The sequence below is a fragment of the Balaenoptera acutorostrata genome, chromosome 13 (assembly GCF_949987535.1).
Source record: "Balaenoptera acutorostrata chromosome 13, mBalAcu1.1, whole genome shotgun sequence".
NCBI lineage: Eukaryota > Metazoa > Chordata > Mammalia > Artiodactyla > Balaenopteridae > Balaenoptera > Balaenoptera acutorostrata.
The window spans coordinates 48,922,465-48,935,926 of NC_080076.1; the positions used below are offsets into that span (position 1 = coordinate 48,922,465).

Genomic DNA, 13,462 nt, shown 5'->3' on the forward strand with positions numbered 1-13,462 from the left:
TACAGTGTTCTCTCATAATTGTTTCTAAATATGGGTGATGTTTTACGTAGGCAAAAATTATAAACTGTATGTGCGTATTTGCACATTTTCATTTCTGTGGTTTATGTAGTGCTGTTAACTGCTAATACATTTAATATATAAGATCCGTGGTTTGCTGTTAATATTTTATAAGGATATTATGGTTTTATGGTCAACATTAATTTGAGGTATTGCTTTAAGAGTCAAAAGTACTTTAAAATAATTATTTCACTGGTGTTTAATTTCATATTAATCATGTTAGCAAAGTTTTATGTAGGCTAGAACACAGTAACTACATATTATATGTAAACTATGCAATGGCTCTAATAAATTTCTTGTTTAATATAATGATGTTTTTAGGCACAAACATTTAATTGTGTGTAGAGTTGTTTTAAATTTGAATGATCCAGTAGATCAAGTTTGTTTTCTCAGTTGTCTAAGGCAATTTATTTCCTTTTCTCCTATGTTTTGAAATTCTGCAGTTTCTACTCTAAGTTATTTGAGCACTTAAGCAAAATTAATGTTTTAATGTAATAAAGAAGATTGTCAGAAAAAAATATTTCAAGTTGAGTTCAATTGTTTTAAAAATAATAGAATTTCAACTTTATTACATGTCTGATAAAATATTATGACTTTCATGAAACTAAACTCAGTATCTCCATACATAGGGTGCTTATGTAAAGTTATTGATTCAGTTATATTATCCAGCTCCAGCTAATACCACGTTGGGGCAATTCACTGGAACTCATGTTTGGGAGAGACAGGATATTGACAACTATGCACTCCTTTTAAATATCTAATAATATAGCTAGTTCCCCTAAAGGAAGTATTTTTTAAATTATTAATAGACTTTATTTTTTAGAACAATTCTAAGTTTGAGAACAATTGAGCACCAAGTGAAGAGTTCCATATCCACCCCACCCCATAGTTTTCCCTATTATTAACGTCTTGCATTAATGTGGCACATTTGTTACAACCAATAATGATACATTACTGTAAAGTCCTTAATTTTACTTTAGGATTCACCCTTTGTGTTGCTCAGTCCATGAGTTTTGACAAATGCATACTGTCATGTATCTGCCACCACAGTATCATATAGAATAGTTTCACTGCTAAGGATGCATTTTAATTTAAAATAAATGTATCATCACTTTTTCTTAAAAACCTATATATTAAAAAATGATCAAACTGCTTCATATTTTGGAAAATAAAGGTTGAAAATCTTATTATATTACTCAGAATTCTTTACCTACTATCCACTAGGAAAATGTGTTAATAACAGAAACAGCTTGGTTCCAGTGAACTATATATTTCTCCTCACAAGTCATATAACTATGATGTTTGCCTGCCTCATCTTCAAAGTTAAAATTTAAATCTAATCTTAATTTTACCATGTCCCTTGAATATCTCTTTCTCCCTTTCAGGTGGCTTCTGTCCACTCTCCTTTTTATTTTTAACCAGGTTTTTTGGTAAACATATTTTGCCATAGTCCTCCTGAAAACCGTTTTGAAAGTCCATAAATGGTAAATAAATATATTATATAAATTATAAATATGTATTAGTGCTGTAACTAAGATTCTATAACATAGCAGTTTTCCACTTGTTTCTATTAATTTCTATGTTTCTGTAAAAACTTTCTCCTAAGTAAGTTTCAGCGCTTGGTGCTAGGGCAGAAGTGAATCTGGTCAATTTTGAGAAAATATTCATGGTGCATCTAAGTCATAAGTGAACAAAACAACACACAATAAACACTGACCAATGGTAAACAAATAGAATTCGTGTATTATCCATTTATTAGACTACAGAGTGAGTGGTTTAAATGACAGAAATTTATTTTCACACAGTTCTGGAGGCTGGAAGTCTGAGATCAAGGGGCCAGCAGGTTTGGGTTTTCTTGAGACCTTTCTCTTTGGCTTGCAGATGCCCATCTTTTCCTCTGTCCGTACAATGGTCTTTCCTCTATGTACATGTGCATCTATGTCCAAATTTCCTCTTCTTATAAAACACCAGTCATATTGGATGAGGGCCCAGCCATATGAGCTCATTTACCTTAATTACCTCTTTAAAAACCGTATCTCCAAATATACTTATATTCTAAGGTACTGGGAATTAGGGCTTCAGCCTGTGAATTTTGGGGAACAGAATTCAGTCCATAACACTCATTGAAATTAATAAGCTTTTTAATTTGCATGACTTGAAAACAGTAAAACCTGGTAATTATTGATTAAGCATGTGAACCAGGCATATTTTGTGCATTAAATCACAACCACAGGATGAAGTCAGGATTGATACTTCACTAAGGAGAACTTTTTCAGTTGGCAATGGACTTTGAGTTGAGGTATTGATTCCACTAGTTGAATGTACAAAGGGAATTATGTAATACAAGACCTTTCTTTAAAACTGAGTAATGCCCCAAATGCTTATTTTAATATTAAAACAAATGAAAATTACCAGTTGTTTTAAAAAACCCAGAACAATTTAATAACAGAAATATTAAACCAATGGGGGCAGGGGTATTAGAAAAGCGAAACAATTTTAAGTAACTGACCATTATGCAATTACCTCCCACGTGTTTTCTCCGATGTCAGACTCTCTGGGATCACCCACTTCTCATTCATAGCATGTGCAGTGACGCTTTGTAGGAAAAGGCACATTTTTTCCTTCTTTGCTAATACATTTTTTCAAAGGCCTCTATCTTTCCTAGCCTGCATCTTTCTGACACCTGAATCCAAATAGGTAAGCTGAGTACCAAGTTAGCCACAGTCAGTGGCAGTAACAGCGAGTGTGAATTTTTCTCATTTGCCACACACTCTCATTAGCCCGTGAGGGGCTCAGCTCCTCCCCTCTGTGGGACATTCAAGCTATGCTCCAAATGAAGAACTCCTTTTTAATATGCTAGTTACTTTGGTACTTTCAGAGATCAAAACGTGGCATTACTCTCTTCCCAAGCATCTATCAAGCCTCTTTTACTTTACTTTCATTGTCTATTAAAGGTTTAATTAAGACTTGAGTCATAAGTTGAGTGAGATCCCTTTGTGCTCTTGTAGGGCAGACAACCACTAAGAGTCAAACAGCATGCAGCATTGGTGGCTTTCTGAATTTTCTTCCCCGTCTGTAGAACAATAAAATGATGTCCTTCTTTGGGTGGTTATTCTTAAGGTTAAAGTAAATAACCTTAAGTGTCTTGTTCAGTGCCTAGCATTCAACAAATGTTAATTCATTTTCTTTCACAACCCAACAACCTTAAGTGTTCATCATCAGATGAATGGCTAAAGATGTGGTGTACACACACACACACACACACACACACACACACACAATGGAATACTACTCAGCCATAAAAAAGAATGAAGTTTTACCACTTGCAGCAACATGGATGGACTTGGAGGGTACTATGCTAAGGGAAATAAGTCAGACAGAGAAAGACAAATACTGTATGATATCACTTATATGTGGAATCTAAAAAATACCACAAACTAGTGAATGAAACAAAAAAGAAGCAGACTCACAGATATAGAGAACAAACTAGTGGTTACCAGTGGGGAGGGGGGGGAGGGGTAATACAGGGGTGAGGGTGGGAGTTACAAATTATTGGGTGTAACATAGACTATAGGGATGTCCTGTACAACACGGGGAACAAAGCTAATATTTGGAATAACTGTAAATGGAGTCGTGTAACTTTAAAAAAAATTTTTAATGAAAATTTAATAATGTAAAAATAAAATTTTTGTGTTTCATGTTGCTACATTTTATTTTTAACCTAATCAGGATATAGCTTTAGATGAATGGTTGTTTTTGCCTTTGTGGTATAATTAGTCTTATGTATTTATTATCTTTTGCAGTGAAGTTTAGCAACTGCAACGGGAAGAGAAAAGTACAGTATGAAAGCAGCGAACCAGCAGATTTTAAGGTGGATGAAGATGGCATGGTGTATGCCGTGAGAAGCTTTCCCCTCTCCTCTGAGCGCTCAAAGTTCCTGATATATGCTCAAGACAAAGAGACTCAGGAAAAGTGGCAAGTGGCAGTAAAATTGAGCCTCAAACCAACCTTACCTGAGGATTCAGTGAAGGTAGAGTATCCAAGTATGGCTTTGGATGGAGTTATGTTTGCAGATCAGAAATGTACAGTTTGAACTAAATACACATTTTGCATCACATTAGTGGGTGGCCAATATTTGACTTTGTATCAACTTCATTTGCTACAATAGTATTTTGCTGTTTTTAACCTTATAAGATGCTTAGACAAAATGTATTATCAGCAATCCTAAACTGTATTTGAAAGGTTTGTTTATACTTTGAGATTTATAACTTAATTTAAATTAGAAGTAGTTGTTTGTTTTAAATTTCTTAGAAGCTTTACAAGGTGTTAAATTTAACCACAAAATAAACAATTGATTGTAAGATGTCACCAGCCAAATTTATTAGATGGGAAATACAGATTTACAGTAGTAGAAGGAAAGTCAAGGAGTATTGGGTTTTTGCCTTGTCCCTTAATAATTAAATTGGGAAGTATGAATTATTTATACTACCGACATGACTTTTAGGAATAATATACTCCCTCTGGTGGAAGCTGCTATAAGCCAAGATAAAATAAATAAGATACATTTCTAACAGAGTAAAGTTCAATTCAGTTCAATATTTATTGAGCACTTATTTTGTGTAAGGCACTATTTTAAGAATTTTAAATAGAAACGTTAACTTCTTCAGTAAAGTTATGATAACATTATTAGTTTCTGAATATTCTAGTCCTTTGAGTTGATTAATATAATCTCAAGTCCATGATTTTATAAACTATGACTATTACATTTTGTATATTTATTGTACTGTGAGAGATAAGAATACACACATTCTTTTCTGGTATTTAATTGTAAATGTGATATACACAGCCATAATCAAATATGAATAAATATTAGAGAAAAAGATATTTTTTCTCTTATACCAGTGTTGGACTTTCATTATGTGAAATGTAATTTGTTAATCTATTAACTGTTAGAGGGAATCATGTCATTTGGGTACTATAAAGTAAGGAACTGGTAACTGAGTGAAAAGATGCTTTGGTTGTTGTTGATGATTCGCTGTGTTCCAGCAAACTAGCTTGGATCTTTGCATTGAAGCAGCAAGGGCTAATGGCTAAAATGTCTACAGACATAGGGAGAAACAGAAGAAAATGTTGACACCCAGCAGAGATTAATACCCCATGTGCAAAGTGGGTCATCTACGGCATCCATCACGGCTGACATAGGTTTAGAATAAGTACAGCATTAATTCTGTGGGATTTAATAGGGTCATAAATATTTGAGACGTTCCTTAGCAGTATGTATTAAACTTCTTTTGAAATCCAAATTATATTTTAGCACATCAAGATCTAAATTTAACGTACACAGTAGCACATTACCTGAACTGTGGTTTAAACTAATGAGAAATGTATAAAAGGGTACTATTAAATTTTGCTCGATATTAACTACTATCTAAGATGGCTTATAGTTTACACAGCTGTGCCACATAATAAATTGTTTGGAATTCAGTTTTTCAGTGAACACTGTCACCCACAATTTTACAGTGTTTTCTATTATTTTAATAGGGGGACGAGGAGAGGGCCTCCAGACCTATTTTCTTGTTCATAATAAACGGTGATTCCTACGCTTACAGGTATCCATTGATACTGATGTACTTTCAGAAAATGTTTTCCTAGTACTCAGGAATGTCTTCTTGTATTTTAATGCAAAGGAATCACGGGAAATTGAAGAAATAGTATTCCCAAGACAATTGACTAAGCACAATGGCTACCTACAAAGGCAGAAGAGAGACTGGGTTATCCCTCCAATCAACTTGCCAGAAAACTCCAGAGGGCCTTTTCCTCAAGAACTTGTCAGGGTAGGGTGGCACAATTTCATTGATCTCCATGGCATGTGTCAAGTGTATGTTAGAAGCGCTTTTGTCTCTTTTTTCACAAGGTAGAGTTTACGACATGTATGTACTAAAACATGTTTTGTATTGATGAAATGTCTGTAGTGCTGTAAACAGTCTCTTCTCCATTTTTTCATTACCTCTTATTATTTGTAGATAGAACACTCTGTGGGTCGGTCCTATATTTCATGGATGATAAAGTTTGTTCAGTGTCTGAATACATACGCCTTAGCTCCAACATGCTTCACACCCACACCGTACCCTTTCCCACACACCTTAGCTTCCCTGTCTGAAATCTGCACTCCCCGTGATGATCCTTGCCCTCTACAAATAGCTTTTGGGCCAAAGAAAAAATAAAGGGGCAATCATTGGTAAAAATGCCAGTACCAAGTGCGTTTGAGAGTTTTTTTAAAGAAATAAAAAATGACCTCTGATACCATTAACAGACCCCCCCCTGGGGCTGTGCAAAAACATAGGCTTTCAGAGCTGAAGAGTGAGATTTTTCTCCAGTTACTCTGAATGCATACCATCAGACCCAGAGAACAAAATGACAGATATCTCTACATGTTTAGTAAAATGAGCAACCTTTCATTTATTACAAAAAGAAAATAAGACAAAGTCATTGTATTCCCATCTAGTAGAAAGTAAATGTTTCTGTATAGGATTAATTTAACATTCCAATAGATACATACAGAAAGCTGTATTTTTTAATAAGTCATTTATTTGTGTTGTATCGTCTATGGTAATGTGCATTATAATTCAGTTTAACAATGAAAGACGTAGCCCCCAAACCGAGGTGTTTTCTGTGTTTCTACTTTAATGGAGAATGAGAAAAGAAAAGAATTTTGCCTTAGCTAAAAAAACAAAACAAAACAAAAACTGGATTCTGTTACTGGATTAAAGGTATTTACCTAATACACAAATATCTCATATCATCATCTCCAAACAGTATTGCTCAACTGACCCTTTCTCTGTACTGTTCTCCTTCCTCCCTTTTTATAGCCTGTTCCTATGACCACTCATCTGTAAACTTATTTTTCCGGGAATTGTTGTATTTGGAGGAGAAGGCAGTGAGCCTATAATGGGTATAATTTTTGAGAGTAATAGAAATATATTATAAAATCATTTCTTGCATGCTTTGTTACTAATAAAGAATTTGGGGTATTAGGTGCCACCTTAAAATAACATGGGAAGCTTTGGTTGCAGTGAAAAACATCAGCATGATGCAAGTACAGGAATCTCACTTCCAGGCTCAACCATAATCTTAGAGTTCCCATGGGAGGCTCTTTCACACTATGGTTAGACAGTTATTTCTTATCCTAACTGATGCAAAAAGTAAACAATTTTTATCTTCATTAAATTTTATCTTCATTAAATTGGACACCTGTTACTGGGTTAAATATTCTAACCTCCAAATTCCCAGGAGAGACTTTGATTCTGTTTAAAAACTGACGCTCCTTAATTTTGACTTTTGCACTGCTCCTAGTGCGTGTTCTTTTAGATGTTAACATTGCCCCCAGTCTTTCTGGTGATAGGTGACATCTCTTTTTGAAGCCCATCACCCAGAAGCAAGGAAAAGAAACAGGACAGGCAGAGCTTCAAGGGTTTTCTGGGAAGAGATGGTATACGTTTGTAATTGGAAGAGACCAGGAGATGTGGCATGCTCTGTCTCTGGTAATGAGCTTATTTAGTCCCTTGTTTAATGTGATTGTCTTCTTGACCCTCAGATCAGGTCCGATAGAGATAAAAACCTCTCTCTACGGTACAGCGTAACTGGGCCGGGAGCCGACCAGCCTCCAACTGGTATCTTCATTATCAACCCCATCTCAGGTCAGCTGTCGGTGACCAAGCCTCTGGATCGCGAGCTGATAGCCCGGTTTCATGTAAGATTTCAGCCAGCTGATAATCCTCTGTATTAATTCGCTTCCAAATACGTGCAGGGTTTAACATTTGCCTCTCACATCAGTCTTAAAGCTTTGATCCTGAGCATTCTAACACCAGAAATGTACTTGTAGCCTTTTCAGTTTATTTTTAATAAGTTTACTGTTTTCATAAAATTGATGAATGCTCATGGTAAAAAACAAATAATACCAAAGAAAAAACTAAAATTGCTTAAAATCATATTACTGTTTACATGCTGATACTTGCCTTCAGATACATGGCTAAGAATTTATAAGAACAAATTTACATGAAAGGGGTCAAAACTGTTTCATATAAATTATATAAAGATCACAACATTTTTAATGGCTGTATACGTTGAATATATAAACTATCATTTTAATAGCAGTTTCTTATTAATATACATTTATGTTTGTCATTTTATCTGTTCCTGCTGGTATTACTATTACCATTAGAGTCGTAGAAAATGGATAGCACATTTTTATTTTGTTATTTGTTGGTCATATTAACTCCAGAAAGATGTACCATTTTGATCTGCCTGCTGGGAATTAAGATTTCCCTTTTCCACATAACCCTGCCAATACTTGGTTTCATCAATCTGCCAGTCTGAGCAATCTTTTCTTAGATATATTATCTAGTTATATTTCTTATGCTAATTTGTGTGTTATTTTTCTATTTTATTCATTTTCCTATTACGTTATAACAGCTTTTGTACATAGTTATATGTTCATATTTTTTAATATACGTATTTGTTTGAAACTGATTTAAAAATAATATTGTAATGAGTATTTTAAAACTCAAGAATTACCTAATATTAAAGTCTAAATTCCAGAAAGCATTTTTCTTTCATTTTTTTCTAACCATGGTTGCACATTTTTCTGGAACAGGATTTCAACAATTTTTTCATGCATCTAATATAGAAACCTAAATTGATCTTTATTACTTCTCCAATTTCTATATGAATTACTAAAACTTTTAATGAAAGTATCATTTTCTCTTAGAAAAGAATATTGGCACATTGTAAAAACCTTTCAAATAATACAGAAATGAAATTTTTCAAATAATACAGTATTCATAAGAAAGTGAGAAGAATTTGAAATCCCAGTACATAAAACTAACCATTTTCTTTTTTTTTTTTTTTTCCTTACATTGGTGATATTCTGTAAGATATTTCTCTGTGCATAGATTCATAAATGTGTTGTTTTGAAATTGGGATCATTCTCTGAAACCAGCTTTTGTCACTTAGCAATCATAAGATTTAGCATCTTTCCATGTCAGTAAATCACTGTTTATTTATATCAGCATTTTTGATTGCTCTAACATAATTTTAAGTAATTACCTACTGGTAGATATTTGGGTAATTTAGTTCTTTCTATTTTATTTTACAACTACTGTATAAATAATGTGACAATGAACATCTCTCTGTACATTTTCCCATTCTATCCTTGGAAAAATTTCCTAAAATTGGAATTATTTTGATAAATATAGTGAAATTGTTCTCTAGAATAGTTGTGTTGCACTACCTTCCCACTATATAGTAGATACTTTCCACTCCATTATCAATTCCAGGCATTATTTATTTATTGCCAGTACTATTGGTAAAAGAATTATCTTGACGTTTTAAGTTGCATATATTGAATATCGTGATATCCTTACTCCTGCCTTATGTTGAATTTGGGCAGGGGGTTGTTTATCTTTTTCTGTACTTTTAAGAACCTTTTATCTACTAGCGTTGTTAATACATGATTTGTCATATTTCCCCTTTTGTTGTTTGTTTTTAAACTTTGTTTATAGTTTTTACCTTACTATAACTTATAGTTTTTACATGGTGATGTTTGTTGTTGTTGTTTTAATTTTATCAGGCATTCTGGCTTTCCAGAAATGTTTCTAAAGGGTTTTCCTGCTCCAAGATGCTAATCTCCTCCATTTTATCTGTTTTATTTATTTATTTATTTTTGCCTCTAAATGTTCAACCTCTGTGGAGTTTAGTTGAGTAAAAGAAGAAAGGGATATAGATCCACTTTGTTTTCCTTTACGGCCAGTGCAGTTATCCCAACACCATATATTGAATTAGTATTCCCATTGATTTAGCATGTCATTCCATACTTCTTACGCCACCTATGCATGTGTTTGTTTTTAGAGTCTTATTTTTCTCATTAATATACTTGTTGAATTTTTGCACTTGTACAAACTTTTAAGATTATTGAAGTTTTGAAAATTAGTAAAATATTGATATGTGGTAGAGCAAGACTCCCCTAGATATAAACAGGCAAATAAGCATATAAAAAAACTAAAAATGTTTTAAATCCGGAGTATCACTCAACTCCCTCCTCCCAAAGGCCTTGATTGTTCTATCAACCAATTCTTCTAAAATCCTTAAGGAACATGTAATGCTAATGCTTTTTATATTGTTCTAAAACATAAAGAAAGAAGTAAAACTTGCAAGCCTTTCACAAAAACAACATCACATTAATAGGAAAGCTTAATAAAGGCAGCACACAATAGACCAGTCCTTAATTAGACTAGTTTCTAATTGGTGAATACAAATAATATCAATATCAAAAATTCTAAATATCTCTTCTGTACAAATTCTCACTATCTGAACTTCTGTGGTTAAAACTCAGGAAATAAATATTTTCAGGTCAATTTCGGGGTAAATTCTTGATCTCCATATTCTCAGTACTTGCACATAAATGAGCAATATCCATAACAAAATAGAATTAATTATGGAATGGCCAGGATAGTTCATTATTAAGAATCTCTTAATGTAATGTAATGTATTAAACTGTCTTATGTACTTTTAATATTTATGAGTGAGTGACTTTTACAATAAAAAAAGGGTCAAAATTCCTTGTACACACTTAATTCTTTCTAGATTCTTGCCTTTTCTCTTGTTCTCTATGACTATTCTAGGCCAGTACCACATTTTTAATTACCCTGACTCTTGTACGGACTTAAGCAAAAGGATTTGGGAGCTGGATAGAGCTGGCTTTGGACAGGGGCTCTGTCAATAAACAGAGTAAAGTTACTTAGCTTTTCTGAAGCTCAATTTCCTTACCTTCAAATGTGGATTTGTTTCTACCTCACTCTTTTGTATATATATTAAACGAAGTAAAATCCATAGAGCTCTGAACAGGGTGCCTAGCAGATAGCAACTGGCGACCTTTTGCTGCTCCATCACCCCTAATTATATAGAGTTGGGCTAACTTAAATTTTGATGGGACAGATAGCTTTTTTTTTTCCCTTTGGCCATACCATGCTGCTTGTGGGACCTTAGTTCCCCAACCAGGGATCGAACCCGTGCCCTCGGCAGTGAAAGCTCGGAGCCCTAACCACAGGACCACCAGGGAATTCCTTTTTTTTTTTTTGATGGGACGAATAGCTTTTGGTTTTCGGTCCATCTGTGCTGTTTTGGTAGCATGGGTATGTTGTCTTGTATCTTCTCACTCGAGACCTAAATGTGTTAAATTGTTTTGTTTTCTAATTACTCTTGCAGTTGAGGGCACATGCAGTGGATATTAATGGAAACCAAGTGGAGAACCCGATTGACATTGTCATCAATGTTATTGACATGAATGATAACAGACCTGAGTTCTTACACCAGGTTTGGAATGGGACGGTTCCTGAGGGATCAAAGCCTGGTAAGTTCAAAGATCATAATTTGGAGATTGCTTGAGGAAATGCAATGTAATCCAACACGTATATAAGCAAGATAAGGAGAAATCACGTGAGCCTTTTGTGTCATTTTCTTTCATTCATGCTGCTTTTAGGCAAAAAGGAAGGTAACTTAGGGAAAAACGGATTGAAGAGAGAAAACAGAAAAATACCCCTCTACTGCCCACAATAACTTTTTCCACCTTTGAAAAAATATATGCTACAGTATCTGACTCTAGACTGTGAAATCTATACAATCCTTTGATTCTGATATGGGTGATAAAGGCCATGCAGCTAGAAAGTGAGCACTGGAAGACCAGGGGCTTTCAGTTTGTAAAGTGTAGATTTTATCTTATTAGTCGTAGCAGCACCTAAAACAACTGGAGTGTCTTAAAACACGTGGCGTTCCTAGGACCAGGCAGTGGGGCAAAACCAAAAGCAGAGAGGGGGCTTGGTGACAGCTGAGATTGCTGATCTCTAGCTACACAAGATACTTACTTTCAGGGTGACCCTAATGTCTTCTGCAGCCCTTGCATTTAAACCAGTGTCATGGAAAGCGACCTAGCCTAGAAAGAGCAGTTGCCAGAAAGCCTCTCGCCATTGTGAAGGGATATTTGACCAAGATTTTAGATTCTTGTACTGAAAACCCTGTAAACTTCAGTCACAGTGGAATACCAAGGCCAGAAAGGTCTCTTTGAGTTTGGAAAACTTGTGGACAAGAAAATCAGTTGCGATAGAGATGGTAAAAGGAAACATTTTGCCAGCTTTCCTGAGATGTTTGGGTATTTAGAGAGACTTAATTAATTATAGTTTAATATTTTGTATGTAAGAAAGCCTCGACATTTAAACTTACGCTATGCGTTTCCTTCGTCATCTATACCGGATTTGCATAAGCCAATTTATAGATATAGCCAACTATGCCTTAAACTGGCACTTTTCCTGGTCCAAATACACTTGTCTGTATCCTCAGAAGAGTGGGGTGTGCAGGCAGCTGGGTGGGAAGACAGGGGCTGTGCCGGAAGTTCAACCATCTGTGGCTCTGAGTCACATTTCAGAGTCGCGTTCGTCAGTATTTTAAAATACAGGAAAAAAAAAAAAATCAAAGCATGTTAAACATATCCTTACTAAAACACAAGGCTTTTACATATATTCTAAGGATAAATAAACGTTGCGCTTTTTTGCCTGGGGAAGGTTTTTGGTCTTTTAAAAAATCATTCATTCTCTTTTTTCCTCTATTATTTCTAATTTTATCAAAAGTATTGTTTCATAAAAATTGTCAAAAATAAACCATTACAGATATATTTATTACGCATCTGACCATGAATTTCCATAAATCCCTCCCATAAATAAATGACTCTCAATGATCAGGAGACATAAAGACATTTCATGAGTCGATTTCCTGCAATGTTCTGTAAGTTTGAAAACATCCTTCTAGGCAAGGTTTGATAATGTCATGAATCTTGAGTTAAACTAAGATGCAATATTGTAAGCAGTATTTGGTTCAAGATTCCAAAACATATTTTTTTTTTGTTTTAACAATTCATTCATTCAACAAATGTTTATAGAGCACATGCTGTGTGCCAGGCAGTGGTGTTCTGGCACTGTGGAAACAGCAGTGACAAGTTAGTTGTGCCCTGTTGGAGCTTAAAATCTAGTAGTGGAGAAATGTAAAAGGCAAACAAGCAAGTAAATGTGCAGTAAAGTTTTGGGAAAAAAATAATCTAAGTTGGCATATAATCAAATAGGGTGTCTTGTTTAGAGGGACAAGCTCTGAAAAGAGATTTGAATTATGTGAACAAGCCTTAGTTAATTTTGGGGCAAAAAAATGAACCCTGTAGAGGGAACAGCAACTGTAAAGGCTCTAAACTAGAACTGACCATAGGGTACTTACAAAGATGGTAGGCTGGAGATGGAACATTTTATAATCCAGTTCTTATAAAGATCACAAAGAACAAACCATCTTTAATAGTAACTATTTTTTCTCA

The 13,462-nt window shown here is 34.5% G+C and overlaps 1 protein-coding gene across 1 annotated transcript in view; it reads left to right on the forward strand.

Annotated features, from left to right (window-relative positions):
- CDH2 (cadherin 2) overlaps positions 1-13,462 on the forward strand; it is a 213,711-nt gene that overhangs the window by 147,783 nt on the left and 52,466 nt on the right. Inside the window, exons 3-6 of the mRNA XM_057527082.1 lie at positions 3,861-4,087; positions 5,745-5,891; positions 7,652-7,807; positions 11,320-11,464. Coding sequence (XP_057383065.1) covers positions 3,861-4,087; positions 5,745-5,891; positions 7,652-7,807; positions 11,320-11,464 — 675 coding nt within the window. The remainder of the gene's footprint in view (positions 1-3,860; positions 4,088-5,744; positions 5,892-7,651; positions 7,808-11,319; positions 11,465-13,462) is intronic.